Source organism: Saccopteryx bilineata, chromosome 2 (genome assembly GCF_036850765.1).
Source record: "Saccopteryx bilineata isolate mSacBil1 chromosome 2, mSacBil1_pri_phased_curated, whole genome shotgun sequence".
NCBI lineage: Eukaryota > Metazoa > Chordata > Mammalia > Chiroptera > Emballonuridae > Saccopteryx > Saccopteryx bilineata.
Genome location: NC_089491.1, coordinates 20,726,275 through 20,743,546, shown reverse-complemented (window position 1 = coordinate 20,743,546; position 17,272 = coordinate 20,726,275). Strand labels below are relative to the sequence as shown.

Here is a 17,272-nt window from a genome sequence, read left to right as displayed (position 1 = left end):
CAAATCTTTCTACACCCCAAATCCTTGCTTCTGGATTGATCCTCTCAAGAAGAGATGTGGCACGTCCTCCCTTCTTCCTTCTTGACGGCTCCCTTAAGCAAATGGACTAATAGCCCGAGAAGGAGCCTTCACTGAACGAGCCCCCAGGCCTCAGCACGCTGGGTACCCCGTGGAGAAAGGGGCTGGCCCTGCTAGGTTCCTGCTGCCCAGTTCAGCCTCCCAGTTCAGGACACAAAGCTGGGCTTTGTTCCCTCAGCGGTAGGCAGCCTCGTCCAGCTGGACTCTGGCTGGGTGGAGCTAGCAAGAGATATTTATAAATCACATGTTTGTATATTTAGTGTGTCTGACTTGGAGGCTCCTAGAGTCGTGTTCTTGGGCCAGGTGGGTGCCTGAGCCCTTGCACTGCCTACCCATTCTGAAGGGGGGAGAAGCCAGGCCAGACAGAAGGCTGCAGGTTCTGGTCCAGGGCCCCGCTGGTCAGCAAGGACAATGTGAGGGTCAGTGAACGTTCTCCTAGGGCAAGCGGCCAGAATGAGGATCCCAGGAGATAGGAAGGCGAGGGCCTGGTGGCGAAATAGCCCGCAGCTTTTCTTTCTGGTCCTGGCTACTGGTGCTGGGCGCACGGTGTGGCCAAAGGCCAACACTGGAGGGGGTTCCATGTGGCAAAGGACAGGGGAATCATTTCAGGCACTGACCCGCCTGGGCACAGTTACTCTGGCCCTGGGTTGCTGGTGACCCATCCGACCTTTCCCAGCAACAATACCCAGAGTGTCCCCCTCTTTTCTAGCTTTATGGAAACAACACTGTCCTATTGTATGCCACTGTCGAGATTTATGTTTCATAATTTGCATAGCCAGTTTCACATACAGAAGATAGTTCTGTTCCGTTTCCAACACGGACATTTTTCACCTCCGGGGAAGGCTAGGTTACTCACCACCGCCCGCCCAGCTGGGTCGCCCCCTCCTGTGTTCCCATTCCACCGAGGAAGACAATGAACAGTCAGGATGTGGACTTTCAGGAGCCTGTGATGTGGTTTTTATTTGAACCCAGGTGTCAGCTCGGCCTGCCCAATGTGGGGCGCTGGGACAGACCCTGGCCCGCAGCCTCCCTGCTGTCCTCTGGCTTTGGACCTCTGGCCTCGGATCGGTCAGTTGGAGAAGCGCAGAAGCTCCTCATCTCCTGTGGACACAGAGACTCAGAGTCGGTGTGGGGCTCACCCGAGGGCCCGTGGGAGGGCACAGTCGGGAGCAGAGGCCTCTCGGAGGAGGAGAGGCAGCTGGGGCCGACTTGGGGCCTGGGCCTGAGGCCAGGAACTTCCGCTTGCTGAATGACTTGGCACTCCCAAGTGCATTCCGTAGAAGGATCTGATCGCTGGCCTCTTCGGATTTCCTTGAGGTGCCGCAGCCCAGTGGGGAGAGAAGGCACAGGACTCTGAGCTGGCCGCGGGTCCCTGCTACGCTATCACCGGCACGTCTCGGAGATACTGCGGCCTCGGGTCCAGACCCCCGTAGGAAACGACTCTCACAGTACAGTGAGCTGTAATCTCTTTGCTGGTGGAGGGTCTAGCTGTCACCGTGTAAGAAACAGTCTCTGGGAAGCGCAGTCAAGCCAGGCGTGCCCGCCTTGCTCTCCCTCCAGCACCGCCATCGCTAGTGGGACCAGCTGCCTCGGGCTGAGCACCACTGGGCCAGGTCCTGGGGAGTCTGGGCAGTAGGTCCTTCGTCCCGTTTTACAAAAAAAACTGAGGCTAAGACCGGCACTTGCCCAGCATGGCCAGCCCACATGTGGCAGTGCCAGAATCAGCCCAGTTCGGCCAACTCCACAGACTGCCCTGCGCCTGCCGCCCCAGGTTCCCCGTCCAAGCTGAGGGCAAGGCCCAGGGCTATGCCCCATTTTAAAGATGTGAAGCTGGCCCTGGCCGGTTGGCTCAGCGGTAGAGCGTCGGCCTGGCATGCGGGGGACCCAGGTTCGATTCCCGGCCAGGGCACATAGGAGAAGCGCCCATTTGCTTCTCCACCCCCCTCCTTCCTCTCTGTCTCTCTCTTCCCCTCCCGCAGCCAAGGCTCCATTGGAGCAAAGATGGCCCGGGCGCTGGGGATGGCTCCTTGGCCTCTGCCCCAGGCGCTGGAGTGGCTCTGGTCGCGGCAGAACGACGCCCCGGAGGGGCAGAGCATCGCCCCCTGGTGGGCATGCCGGGTGGATCCCGGTCGGGCGCATGCGGGAGTCTGTCTGTCTCTCCCCATTTCCAGCTTCAGAAAAATACAAAAAAAAAAAAATGTGAAGCTGAGGCCCAGGGAGTGGGTGGGCTGGTCACCTGGTACAGAATACAGAACTCAGCTCTCTAGGCCGCCACCTGCCAGGGCTCTCCCACCTGGACCCCAACAGCCCTTTGGCCCTGCCGGGCACCACGCCGGGCCTCCTCCTACCGTCACCGGGGGCACCGCAGTACTCCTTGCACTCCTTCTCCGAGTAGAACTTGTTGCCGTTGCCTTGACAGCCCCCGTAAGTAAAGGGGATGCACCGTCCCCGGATGGCATCAAAGGCCCAGAGCTGGATGGAGCCCCTGCAGGGGCCGTGGACGATGGGGAGGTTGCAGGCCGCTGTGGGGTGGGAGGGAGGCACACAGCATTAGTAATCCTCCCAGCTGGCTAACCGGAGGCAAAGGACTGGAACCAGGGGGCCCTGATCATCTAGACCACCTTGTCTCTTCCTTCTGGACTGGGAAACCGGAGCCCATGAGAAGAAATAACTTGCCTAGAAATAACTACCCGTATCCAAACGGCAGTGCCCATGACTTCAGGAAATGTGCCCTGGAATTCCACCACTGGGACGAGCTCCCTTAGCTACCTGTTCAATGGGCAGGAGGACTGCGGGGAGGGCAGCACTGTGAGGCGCGGCGTGTGTAGAGGCAGAGGGCCCGAACTCACCCACAGTGCGGCAGGTCTGCAGACACTCCTTCTCGGAGACGAAGTTGTTGCCATTGCCCAGGCAGCCGCCATATTGGAAAGTCTCACACGCCATGGACGAGCCATTATAGAAATACCTCTTGATGATTCCCAAGCAAGGGCCTTCTGCATAGCCCAGCTGGCAGGAATCTGGGGAGGGGCAGCACAGCAGTACGGACTGAGTGCTTCTTGTGTACCTGTCACCAGGCTAGGTGCATACCATATTTCAACTTACTTAGTTTTCATCTCTGAGCTAAGAAGGATTACCAACTAATTTTATAGATGAGGAAATTGACTCCAAGGTACAAGGGGCTTGCCCAGGGTCACATAAAGCTGAGGTTTAAAATCATGTCTTTTGGACTGTAAAGTCAATGCTCATTCCATTCCATAACTTGGGGAGTTACCAGCAACCCACAGACCTACCAGCACCCGTGCCACCAGCCCGACCTCTTCACCCACGCCTTTGCTCTCTCCTCCCCTGAATGCATTGCTCCATACAACCCTACCTGGATACCTGGACACAGCATGAATGCCTTTCGTCCATGAGGTCCTTGATCTCCACACCCCTCCATCCTCTCAGCTACCCCAGCCTGTTAGCCGACCCACCCTTTCGGAACCATCACTTTCTTCCCTGCCTCTCCCACTTTAGACCAGAAGTTAGTTCCAAAAAGACCTGAGTAGTTTGTATCTGTGGCTCCAGTGCCCAGCGCAGGGTCTGGGTTGGAGCAGGGTTCAGTGTTTGTGGAGAGAGTTAGAGAGTGAGTTGTTAGTAAACACTGTCAACTTTCACAAAGCATCCTCACATTCTTCCCCCACCTTGCTCCCACAAGAGCCCTGATGATCAGCTCAGCAGGTTTCTCTCCCATTGTACAGATGAGGAAACCAAGGCTAGGAGGCCATACCACGCAGTGAGACACTCAGGCAGGGCGAGAACTGGCCTGCTGTGGAGCTGAGACCATGCCTCATCCCCTCTCTCCCCTCACAGCCCCGGCCCAGGACAGAGTGCTTGATTTGCTTTTCTGGGCCTAGTCCTAGACTCTACCAGAAAAGTAAAGAGATGTCATGGTCATGAGGGCAGCCAGGGTGAGCTAGCTGTGGGTCCTTCTTCTCTAGACTATGGCAGGAGGTGGTGAAAGGTGAGTGAGCATTACCTTCTTTCTTTCTGAAATCCGTTAGCGGCTGCCCAGCGCCCGATCCTTCCGCTTCCTGGAGCAGCACAGCCCGCCGAGCTCTCTGGGGGAGGAAGAAAGAGGAGCCGTTGCAGGGACCTTGCCACTACTGCTCGCCTGTGCCCCTGGGAACGCATAAACCCTTTGTTTCAGGAATCGGTGTAGACAGAAGCACAGCCGCTAGACTGGTTGATGGCCTGTTTTTCAAGAGCATTCTGAATTCCAGAATGGGTTTGCTTCACAGGACAGACTTCTGGTCTGAAATGAAAAAATCAGAACCTCAGAGGTATAACAGTGCTTCACATCCGACCTCCAGCTGAAGTGCCAACAGAATGTGAGAAGGGGAAAGAAATCTACCCTGGAGCTGGGAACCAGGGGAGGGCGGTACTCTCCTGCAAGAAACCGGAAGGCATTTGTACACAACAGAGTATGGCGGTGACTGGTTGGTAGGAAAGGCTGCTTACAATGGAAGCTACTTGCGATGGAAAAGCCATCTAGAGAGTAAGGAGGAGGGACCCAAAACTGCCCCTAACACTTCCAGTGGTGGAAGAGGCTGCAGAGCAGGGCCCGTTGCCACGGCCATCTGAGAAGGGATCAGTGGGGAAATGCAGGCCACCAGGTAGTCTTCCTGCCCACAAGTGAGACCTGGAATCTGCAAAAGTAAAACCATAATAACCTTCGACTTTGAAGATGTGAGTGAAAGCTGTGATCAGGGACTCCTCTGTCAGCCAGAACCCATCTCAAGCTGGTCGCATGGAGGCCCTTCATTGGTGAGGGTGAAGGAAAAGAGAAAATTCATGGGACAAACTAAATAATGCAGCTGCTCAGAGAGTCAGGTTGAGCTGGAGAAATATCTCTACAAAGCACAAGATGGCAGTAAGGAACAGGAGAAAAAACTATCAATGAAATTCAGGATGACATTGAAGCAATATAACAGCAGGCAACAGTTCTGGAAATGAATAACAGAAAAGAAATAGAAAGTTATTGGAAAGGGAAAAGATTCTGTTGAATTTAACCACACAGAAGAAATAATAATAAACTACAGTTTAGAGATTATAAGAAATAAATTCATATTAATAGGAATTCTAAAAGGAGAAGCAATCGATATAGAAATAATAGATGAAAACTTTTCTCAGTTGAAGAAGTTGAGCTGTCCAATTCTAAAAGCTCAAAGGGAATGAGACAAAAGTCATGAAGAGCCCCATGTAGGTATTTCCTAGAGACAAGGACAGAGAGCCCAGTGGCCCTTGGAGTAAATGATGACATTTAATGACAAGCTACAGAGCAACATCTGAGGTTGTAAAAGGGAAAAGGTTGTACACCAGGGATTCTTCATTCATGCAATCTGTTGACCATGTGATATAAACACAGAAAGACATTTTCAGACATGCAAGGATCCAGTAGTTCTCCGCCCGTGTTATCTTTCTGGAGAAAATGACTAATGGAAATAGTCCCACCAATTGAGAAGGGAAAATGGATGATGTGATAGCAAAGAAATGATGGTAAAAGATAAAGCTAATAAAAATATAGAGTTTAGGTTAAATTGTTGTTAGCATGGTTGTACAAACTTAATGTACATGTTAAGAGTAATCCTCAGAACAAAAGGTAGAAAGTATAAGCATCAATCTCAGATAGAATTCACAAAAGGAGGGGTGTAAAAAGCCTGGAAGAAAGCAATGGAAGCGTGCTCCATGTCTCTCTTTTGCAAGGAGAGTTATTTACTGATGTTTCATTCTTGACATTGATGAGGCAATACAGATTGTGTTAAGATCTGGATTGAGACGGCAGATGGAAATGTCCCTCAAAATTGCCCTCTTTCAATACCTAACAATTAGCAAAAGAAATGAATCAAAAAATGCCAGCCCCCAAATATTCATCAGCATTACTCAAACAAGAAAAGGGGCATAATTTAGAGCAGGGGTCCTCAAACTTTTTACACAGGGGGCCAGTTCACTGTCCCTCAGACCGTTGGAGGGCCAGACTATAAAAAAAACTATGAACAAATCCCTATGCACACTGCATATATCTTATTTTAAAGTAAAAAAACAAAATGGGAACAAATACAATATTTAAAATAAAGAACAAGTAAATTTAAATCAACAAACTGACCAGTATTTCAATGGGAACTATGCTCCTCTCACTGACCACCAATGAAAGAGGTGCCTCTTCTGGAAGTGTGGTGGGGGCCGGATAAATGGACTCAGGGGGGCCGCATGCGGCCCGCGGGCCGTAGTTTGGGGACCCCTGATTTAGAGCAAACACTAAAACTGTTGATCAAGGAAATGAATCAGATACTCTGGAGCTAAACATGATGGTCTGGCAAGTCATCCAATTTCTGATAACTCTCCCTAATATGCCAATTCCTGAGAGAAGAAAACTGAGGGGGATCCTAACATTTTCCTCTTCTGACAGAGGAGCAGTGAAAAATGGCTAGTGGGAAGAACAAGAAAATAGACTATAATAGGCTGACTCCCTCTCAGTGAAGGTTCTGGGGCTATGCAATCTAATGCTCCAGGGTGTGTCACCATGGGACACATGGACATCACTGCCAGCCCCAACCAGGAGGAATAAAGCCCACAGAGGACACCTAGCAGTCCTTCAGAAGACAAAGCAAAAGAGGGTTTTCTAACCAACCTTGGACTTCAGGAAAGCGGATGGAATACAAAAACCCAGACCTTACACTAAATTTGGAGGGGAGGAGACTAGGGTCAAATTTAGTGGGTAAAGAGCCACGGAGTAAATGAAACTTCCTTACCCCACTGCATCAGAACAAACAAAGTCTGGCTAAAACGGAATAAGCAGGAGCAAGATAAAAAGAAGTGTACTAGAAACTACCCAGACACACTTCAGAAATAATGAATAAATAGCCTGACTAGAGAAAGAGCCCATCGTGAACTGGTTAGACTTGACCTCATGGGTGAACTTCAGCTGTCTGTCACAGTTGGAGATAGCTAAAGAAAGCCCTCTCACTCAAGGTATGTTCCCTTCTCGGACTGATCACCATGGAGGGATTAAGGTCCCACCCCTCAGCACTCTCATGAGACAACTCCCAAGGGCACCCCTAGTTCCAGAGCTCCCTAGTGGGTTGGCTGAGGCATTATGACGGTATCACAGCTTTACTTCTCCCTCTGCCCAACCTCCCCTTCATCCCTTCCCTTCCACAGGTGTTGATCTAAAGCACTATCTCAGAAGACATAACTCAAGGAGGAGAAGGAAATTCCTTAATGGCCTCAAGCTATAGAATGACTTAATAAAGACATGCATTTATTAAAAACAAGATTCAAAGATGAAAAGGTAGATAACAGAATAAAATGAGAGGAGAGAACCAGGCTTAACCAAATTGAGAACCCAGACAACATAAATTCAGGCAGAGTGAATAAATTAGAAATAGTAAGGAGCAGAATGAAATGGAATGACTGTCATAGAAGAAAGGTAGGTGATAATCCCAGTGAATACAGATGAAAGTAATTTGAGAGAAACTAGGAGATGTGGAAGACAGAGATGCTCCAGGAGGAAGAACAAGTGTTCTGAAGGCAGCAAAATCCAACAAAGAGAATGGAGGATGACTTCTATACCATGCAAGAAAGTTTTCTGAAATACAGAGAAATCTAATTGGAGCATGTTGTATTCTAGGAAATTCTGATATGGAATTCTCTACACTAAGACATGTCCTCATTAAGACGTTGACTTCAAGAATAAACTCTGTCCAGGCATCTGGGCAGAAGAAGCAAAGTGCTTACAAGGAGAAGAAATACCAGGCTGGCCTCTGGCTCCCCACAATGATAACTCTTGAGAACAATGGAGCAAGGTAGGCAGAGCTTTTTCTGAGGGAAAGAAAACAAACGCAAGATTTTCACACCCACTGTCACTCAGGTGTGAAGGACAGGAGCAGACATTCTCAAACAGGGAAGAATTCAGGTATTAAAACACTCATGAACCCTCCTCGAAAATACCACTAGGTAAAGAAATTGCACTAATAGAGTGCTAGAAATAAGTAACTCAGGAACAAAGAAGCTGTGGTTATACTCACTAAGGGTGAGTGTAGAGTCCATTAAAATATAGAACTGCTACTAAATGCCTGGGAATTATGGTGACCTCAGTAATCTGAACAATGTAAAGAAGAAGAGGACAGGAAGTGACACAAAGTTTAAGAGTCTAACATTTATCTTTTTAAAAAAAATTTAATTTATTCATTTTAGAAAGAAGGGGTGGGGAGGGGAGAAGCAGGAAGCATTAACTCCCATATGTGCCTTGACCAGGCAAGCCCAGGGTTTCAAACCGACAGCCTCAGCATTCCAGGTCGACCCTTTATCCACTGCGCCACCACAGGTCAGGCAACATTTGTCTTTCAAATCGTAGAGACAACAGATATCCTCTAAAAGTATATCCAGTAATGCCAGCCTCTTTAATGTTTTTCATAACCTTGACTTTACTTAGAGCTTTAAGAAATCAATCCCAGGTGTGACCTGTGGTGGCACAGCGGATAAAGCCTCAACCTAGAGCACTGAGGCCACCAGTTCAAAACCCTGGGCCTGCCTGGTCAAGGCACATATGGGAGTTGATGCTTCCTGCTCTTGCCCTCCTCCCTTCTCCCTCCCTCTCTCTCTCTCTCTCCTCTCTAAAATAACTAAATACATAAAATCTTTAAAAAAATAATAATGTCTTCTGCCGGATTAGGTGATGGCACAGTGGATAGAGCATCGAACTGAGGTGCAGAGAACCCAGGTTCGAGACCCCAAGGTCACCAGCTTGAGCGTGGGCTCATCTGGTTTGAGCAAAGCTCACCAGCTTGGACCCAAGGTCACTGGCTTGAGCAAGGGGTTACTCGGTCTGCTGAAGGCACATATGAGAAAGCAATCAATGAACAACTAAGATGTCGCAACAAAAAACTGATGATTGATGCTTCTCATCTCTCTTCGTTCCTGTCTGTCCCTCTCTCTGACTCTGTCTCTGTAAAATAAATAAATAAATAAATAAATAAATAAATAAATAAAATAAAAATAAATAAATAATGTCTTCTAATGTTTAAAAAAAAAGAAATTAATCCCTTGTGGTGAAGAAATATCTACTTGAGGTTCAAGAAGTCCCTTCATTTTTTGAAAATCCAAATAAAACATTTAAAGCTTTTAAAAATTAGCAGTAGCATCTTTGATACAACTCTAGTTAATAAGAGTATATCAAAATCTGTGCATTGTTCAATCTTTCTGCTGTCTTTCTCCCCACATGCATGCATGTCTAGATTCCTGGAATGAGATTGTTTTGGGGTGGTGGAATTAAAAAAACAAACTTTTGTTAATACCTTTCTGCATTATTTTAATTCTTTATAATGAGCATATGTTAGTTTTATAAAATCAATGTAATTTTTATCAAAAAATGTAGAAGCACCTGACCAGGCAGTGGCACAGTGGATAGAGCTTCGGACTGGGATGCAAAGGACCCAAGTTCGAGACCCTGAGGTCACCAGCTTGAGCATGGGTTCACTTGGTTTGAGCAAAAGCTCACCAGCTTGGACCCAAGATCGCTGGCTCGAGCAAGGGGTTACTCGGTCTGCTGAAAGCCCGCGGTCAAGGCACATATGAGAAAGCAATCAATGAACAACTAAAGTGTCGCAACGAAAAACTGATGATTGATGCTTCTCATCTCTCTCCATTCCTGTCTGTCTGTCCCTGTCTATCCCTCTCTGTGACTCTCTCTCTCTCTCTGTCCCTGTAAAAAAAAAAAAAAAATATATATATATAAGCAAATAATGTTAATTTAATTCTAAGCAGAAATAAGGACATTGTCTTTTGCTTTCTTGTTTTGTTTTCAATTTTCAAGAACACGTTTCTAAAGATATATATTTATACACACATATACATAATCAGCAGAATAAATTAGGATATGTAATTTTCAAGTAATCAGGAATAAAAGAATGAATACAGCTTAATCAATTCAGCAAAAAGTAGGAAGATAAAACAGAAGAGGAATAAATCCCAAAATATCAAAAGGTAGCATGGGAGTTCCACCCTACGGTTAGGTAGGCTGGCTGCTCTCAGCTTTGCTGTCTTTAGAAAGAGCAATTTGCCTGACCAGGCGGTGGCGCAGTGGGTAGAGCATTGGACTGGGATTCAGAGGACTCAGGTTTGAGACCCCAAGGTCGCCAGCTTGAGCATGGGCTCATCTGGTTTGAGCAAAGCTCACCAGCTTGGACCCAAGGTCACTTGGTCTGCTGAAGGCCCACGGTCAAGGCACATATGAGAGAGCAGTCAATGAACTAAGGTGTTGCAACAAAAAACTGATGATTGATGCTTCTCATTTCCCTTCGTTCCTGTCTGTCTGTCCCTATCTATCCCTCTCTGACTCTCTTTCTGTCTCTGTAAAAAATAAACAACAAAAAAAAACTCAAAAAAAAGAAAGATTAATTCGTTTTATTTTCATTTATTGAGTATTGTTATTCCATTGTTAAATACTTTACTGTTTTTAGGCACTATGCTAAGAGCTATTCTAACATGTCACTATATTCTAGCTCCTGGAAAGTAACTACACCACTTCATATGCGGGAAAAGTGAGGTCCAGAGGAAGCAGCAACTAGCCTAAAAGGCAGAACCAAGGCTGAGCCCAGGTGGGACTGACATCAAAACCCATCCCTCCACCCCCACCCCACACCCCTGCCCCCGCTGCCTTCCCTCAGCTCCTCTCTACGTGCGAGCCCACCCACCACCAGCAGGCCCTAAGCAAGGGCAGCAGAAATCAAGGGGGTGGGGAGGGGACAGAGTAGAGGAGAAAGGTACTCACTGGGGGTGAAGTGGTCACTGGTTCCTGTTCCCCTGGGACACACTCTCCTAGGTCAGAGGATAGGCGACAGAGGTGAATAAGAGGACCACAACTGGGGGCATCATCCTAGACCGGAGAGGGCTTTGCTTCTTTCTCAGTGCTGACGATATGCCAGGTGGGTGTCGCACTGGGAACTGTCTTGCGCATTAGCCCACTTTGTGAATGGCCCCACCTGCATGGCTGGCTGAAAATCATTCATCAGAAAAGCTTCAGGCTGGCGGCTGCGCCGTCATCACCACCTGCATCATCTCCACGCGGCGTCGACTCCACCCCACCACCGGCATTTCATCAGCACCATCACAACGGCCACGGCTAAGGTTTGATGAGCACTTACTAGACACCAGGCACGGCTCTACTGTATATCATGGCTTTATCTCATTGACTTCTTACAGCAATTTAAAAGGGAGACATTATTATCCTCATTTTACAGATGAGGAAAATGAGGCTCTGGAAGATAGGTGCTCTAACTCTGGAGGCCACGCTCTTAACCTTAACGCTCTATCACCTCCTGAGAGGTACCTATGGATTCTGGACGGCCGCTCACTTAGACACGTAGCGGTAGGGTAACCCTGAATTGGTTCTCGTCCAGGCTGTGCCAGGTACACGCTGCCTGACATGGAGCAAGTCCAGGGCCCCGGCCGCCTTCCCTGTAAGGAAGGACTGTAGCTCTGCTTATCTCGGAGGGTTGCCAGAGAGACGCAGGGGCTAGGAAGGTGTTTTCGGGGGGTCGTGAAGGATGAGGAGGGGACAGAAATGTGAGGTGGGGTGGGGGTACCATTTACCTCTGTCGGCCAGTGTGAAGATGGCGTCCTCAGGGATGCCCACACTCATGGCAACCTCCCTGAACTCCTCCAGCAGGCTCGCTCGAAGCTGAGGCTGCCGCCCTGCAAGTGGAAGCAGAGAGGACGCCTGGACCACATGGCTGGGCTGGCAGGACCTGAGGTTACTGTGCCCAGTGATTTTCACTTCGGGGAAGTCTGGAACTAGCGGTCCAATCTGATCCCTTCAGTACCCTATGGAAAGATCAGCCCCAGAGAAGGAAGGCGTGACCCTCCCGAGCTCCCGCCCAGGTCTCCCAAGCCCCCACGCAGGGCTCTCCACGGGTTCCTGTCAGGGCCTGCCGGCTCTGGAATTCTCTGGGTCTGAAGTTTTAGCAATCAGAAGAAGGGGAGCTCTACCTCCTCCAGGCAGAGTGAATGTTCTCACATTTCCTGTAACTGAAGTTTTGTCAGGAGGAGGAAGCAAAACTCCCCGTTCCACCTGCTCCATTGTTCCTAAACCCGGGTCTTCTCTCATTCCCAACTCCAGTGAGCTCATCTAGTTCCAGGTCGTTACCATAGAGCTTGGCAGTAATGGTGGGTCCGTGGTGGCGGCTTAATTTCTTGGTCAGAATAATGGCATACTCATCATAGTTGGTATGGACCACGTAGGGCTCGATGGTGATGTTCCATTCTGCGTGGAAGAGGCAGAGAGACCAAAGGCTTAGTGGTCAGAGGCTCTCCTAGCCTAAGATCCTTCACCTAGTCACCCACACATCATCCATCCGGCCATCCTGTCCACCCATCTCTTCTACAGACACGGCTACCTATTCACCCATCTGTATTCCTCCTCCATAGAGCCATCCTCCCTTCATCCGCCATCATTCCATCCGCCCATCTTCCCCATGTATCAATCCCTAAATCTATCCAGTTTCTTTCCTCTCTCCCTTTTTCTTCTTTCCCTCCTTTCCTTCTTCTTTCCTCCATCCATTAAATCATCAACTTATCTATTAAATGATTGATTAACTCACTTATCTGCCAGCTGCACACATGTATATTCATCTACCAAACATTTCCTTATTCTTTCACTCATTCATTTGTCCAACCATCCACCTGCCTAAACATTTATATATTCAACCCCTAATGCAGTTATTTGACATACAGGGCATATTCAATAAATATTTGCTGGATAAATGAATAAATTCATGTCCAAGTCCCTCTGTCGCTTAGAACTATGCACACTGAACATGCTAGATGCTTAGCAAATTCCTATCAGCTGGTTGCAGGTGTCTAACGAAAACTGATGAAATCTTGATGCTATCCTCACATCCACACCATTGCTCTAATTCTGGATGTGCCCGTGCATGGGGGGCGGGTGAGGTAAGGAAGTGGAGGAGGAGCAGGAGGAGGAGCAGAAATTTGGAGGAAGACTAGATGACATCTCAAAAAAATTGGAGGAAAGGTTATAGGGGGAGAGAGAGCGGAGGGAAAGGGAACGAGAGCTTAAGACATTGAGGTATTTTTTCAGCAAAGGAGAGAACTGTGGGTGTCTCCTTTGGCTCGTCTTACTGGATTTGCGGTAGAGGAACCTTCCATCGGTGTCTGTTTTCTCATAATCCCCAGAGATCTCCTCACAGACGCCTTTCCTGGAAATAGCAAATCAGAAGGACGGTCAATCTGGGTAGAGACCATGGTCCTGACACCCCCTTCTCCTTCCAGATCCTTCCCAAATGTCTTTTTATTTTTAAATTGGTAAGTAACATTTTCAAATATCTTGTTTAAACTTTACACTAGCTCTGGGAAACACCCATTTCACATATGAGGGGACAGAGGGACAGAGAAAAAAGGGACTGATCCACGCCATCTCTTGGCAAAGCCAGTACTAAAAATCAGCTTCCTGATCCAAATCTTCCCGTTATACTGAGGAACTGGGAAGACAGAGCAGTGGATTAAGGCCTTCATTTGTCACTCCGCGTCCCTCTTGCCTCAGTTCCCTGAGCTGCGAAATAGTGGTGATGATGGTTTCTACCTCACACTGTGGCGGGGAGGACCGGTTGAGATATTTATGTAAAGAGCTTAGAGTAAGCACGAGGCACAGCTTAGCTATTATTGATACAATGAACCTTACTTACTGAGCAGCATCCCCGTGCCAGCCCCTGTGCTACCTGCTGGGGAGATGGAGGAGGGCAAGACAGACCCTGTTTCCTGGGGAGCTGACAATTGAGCGGGGCAGGTGGGCAAGCCAGAGGCAAAGGCAATCAGTGTGCCCTGTGGGGGATGCACGAGGTACTTCAAGAGTACAAAGGAAGGCATGTAATCTGAGCCTGTGGGGGGTTAAGGAGGGCTTCCTGGAGGAAGTGACGTAGAACTTGAGGTTTTCCCAGTAGAAGGACCAAATGGTGCAAAGGCTAAGAGATAGGGGATGAAGGATTCCAGGAACTGAAAGAAAGTCCAAGTGGGTGGGTCACAGAGTCCATAGGAGAGAGTAGGGCAGGGAAGGCCACATCAAAGGAGTGGGATTTTATTCCCATGGACAGTAGGGGAGCTATAGGAAAGGTTTAAACAGATTTTATCTTTTTAATTTTTTTTTTTTTTTTGTATTTTTCTGAAGCTGGAAACGGGGAGAGACAGTCAGACAGACTCCCGCAGGTGCTCAACCGGGATCCACCCGGCACACACACCAGGGGCGATGCTCTGCCCACCAGGGGGCGATGCTCTGCCCCTCCGGGGCGTCGCTCTGCCACGACCAGAGCCACTCTAGCACCTGGGGCAGAGGCCAAGGAGCCATCCCCAGCACCCGGGCCATCTTTGCTCCAATGGAGCCTTGGCTGCGGGAGGGGAAGAGAGAGACAGAGAGGAAGGAGGGGGAGGTGGAAAAGCAAATGGGCGCTTCTCCTGTGTGCCCTGGCCGGGAATCGAACCCGGGTCCCCCGCATGCCAGGCCGACGCTCTACCACTGAGCCAACCAGCCAGGGCCAGATTTTATCTTTTTAGAGAGAGAGAGAAAGAGGGAGAAGAAGTGGGAAGCATCAACTCGTAGTAGTTGCTTCCCATATGTACACGTGTTGACCAGGCAAGTGCAGGGTTTCAAACCGACAACCTCAGTGTTTTGGGTCAATGCTTTATCTACTGCGCCACCACAGGTCAGGCAGCAGATCTGAGGTTCTGAAAGGTCTTTCTGGTTGCTGGGTGAAGGATGGATTGAACGGAAGGTTCGAGATTAGAGGTGGAGGAAAATGCAGAGCGGCTGTTGTGGACAACCAAGAGAGAAAGGAGGTGACCTGGACCAAAGCTGGTGGCGGGGAACAGGGTGGGGGGTGGGGGAGAGAAGAAGTGAACAGATTGGAGGGATTTCGGAAGGGCATGGGCAGGGCTTGCTGTGGACTGAGTGGTCTGTGGCAGCGAGAAGAGTGTAGCCATCCCTCTTCTGCCCAGCTGTCCAGGTTGGGGCCTGGTGGGTAGAAGTGCCCATGCTGGGCTAAGGGACGCCCAGGAGTCAGAGCTGATCGAGAAATACACCTAGCGGTGGAGGCACTGCCCCTGAGGTGCAGAGGGGACGATTAGAAAGCACCCCTAGTGGTGGGATCTCACAGAGCAGAAGGATCTCACTCAGAGGCCGGGGCCTGGCTGGAAGGAGAGGTGATTTTCCAGGACATGCTGGTAACTGAAGCCAGGGCGATGTGCTGATGGCCCCCGGTCCCTCTCATCCCTCCCACCCCCTGGTGGCCCCCGGTCCCTCTCATCCCTCCCACCCCCTCCCCAAGCTCACCGCCACCGGGTGCTGGTCGTGCTGATCTGCCTCTCCGTCACGCCCTCCCTCAGCAGCAGCGTGCTCATGGTCAGCCTGTCCTTGATCCTCACCAGCCACGGGCAGGTGGAGCCTATGGCCACGTGGAACCATTTCCCGTAGAACTAGGAGGCAGCCACAACACTGAGGGTCAGGGTTTGCCTCAGACCTCGAAGGAGACTCGGTGGGTGTCTGCTCTCCACCCTCCTCTGAAGGACTAATCCTTTTCCGTGATAACATCTTTTAGCTAATGGGAGGCCACATGGCTTCCAGGGAGGAGTGTGTGGGGGGGGGGGTTTACAGTGGAATTCAGGCATGTGCCAAGCTTAGAAGGAGATGTTCAGGTGGGGTCCCACCTGCCTGGCAGAAGGCCTTACTTTATTGTGATCTGAGGTCTGTGCTGTTCACTTGGGTGCGGTCCAAAACCTGGTACTTCAAGAGCAGGACTCAGGGGACAGGTTGCAAGCAGCCCAGCCCGGGCTCCAGGTTAGAAGGTGGCTCCTTCCCTTGAGCTGATGCAGGACAAGCCTGCACCCTCTTTCTCCTGACTGCACTCCAGAGAGTTGGGAGACCCTCACGTCCCTGCAGAGGGCCACTGAGATCTCCGGCTCTTCTCCATCCCAGACCACCTTCGGGCCCTGCTCCTCACACCCCTCCACCCACGACACTTCCTTGTTCCTAAAAGTAAATAAAATCCACACGATGCCATAGCTGGGGGGTCTAAGAGGCCCTCCTACTCATGTGGAGGCTGAGCCCTGGGTAGACAAGGTCCTGTTCCAGGTCAGCCAGTGATCGGCAGAGCTGGGCCTGGAGAGCCCCAGGGCTCCCTGCCCACAGCGCCTGCCCAGGCCTCTAATTCCCACCAGCCCCGATCCTTGACCTGCTTCTCTTCTCCCCACAGCCCACATGCCTGCCCTGGGCCACCCCAGGCCTGTGAGGGCAGAGGACCCAGGGCAGGCTCACATGCTGTGGGATATGGTGAGTGGTTAAAGGGTGAGGGCTGGGGTGGGGTAGGTGGGAAGAGGCCTGAAAAGCGAGGCATTATGGGGGCTTTCGGGGCAGCAGTCAGCACAAAGCCTTCTCCGGGGTAGGTTCTAATCGAAGCACAGTTTCCCCTTGGAACCTGAGAGGACAGGTTTAAATGTGAGGGCATTCAACTCAGGATGTCAAAAAAAAGTCCCACAGAATAGCAGGTGCAGAGTTGTCGTTTTAACAAATCCCAGACTGTTTGAGCAGGAAAAACTTTTGGGGACCCAGCCCTGGAGTTCCAGATGGGGAGAATGAGACCCCAAGGGAGGTACGACGCGCCCCCCCCCAGCAAGGCCCAGCTGCTCGGACACGGCTGTCACCCCCAGAGAGGCCAGCCTTACCCGAGAGAGGTCGAAGTTCTCCTGCACTTGGATGTCGTCGGGCACTGTCGGCACAGGGTTGGCCCTCACCGCCAGGCAGGCGGTCAGCAGAAGCAGGGCCCCGAGACTCCCCATGGCTCTGGCTCCACTACCCAGGGGGTCACTCACGGGCTCAGTCCCGGGACAGAGGAGCTCCTGCCTGAGGCAGCTGCAAACTGAGGCTGGGGAGGGGGCGTGTGGCTCGTGAGTGAGCCTGCTGTTTGCCCTTGCTCAGCCAGGACCAATCAGGGCCCCAAGGCCGGGTCCGATCGATCCCTTGGAGGGCCCTGGCTCTTGTCAGTGGTCCAAAGAGGCTGGGGTGTCTGTTTTAGAGGAAACATTGGCCAAACACAACAGGGCCCGGATGCAGCCCCGGTTGGGCTCACCCCCAGAAACGCTTTCCCAGAGGCCC

The 17,272-nt window shown here is 50.3% G+C and overlaps 1 protein-coding gene across 1 annotated transcript; it reads right to left on the bottom strand.

Moving 5' to 3' along the window:
* Positions 1–1,009: 1,009 nt before the first annotated feature.
* Positions 1,010–17,062, bottom strand: AMBP (alpha-1-microglobulin/bikunin precursor). Its single transcript, XM_066256439.1, has 10 exons — positions 16,843–17,062; positions 15,455–15,597; positions 13,255–13,331; positions 12,263–12,379; positions 11,710–11,811; positions 10,889–10,935; positions 4,097–4,178; positions 2,928–3,095; positions 2,427–2,600; positions 1,010–1,179 (listed from the first exon to the last, which is right to left on the bottom strand). Exons 1-10 carry the CDS (start codon positions 16,954–16,956, stop codon positions 1,148–1,150), a joined length of 1,056 nt encoding a protein of 351 aa, XP_066112536.1. The 5' UTR covers positions 16,957–17,062; the 3' UTR covers positions 1,010–1,147.
* Between the last annotated feature and the right edge of the window lie 210 nt (positions 17,063–17,272).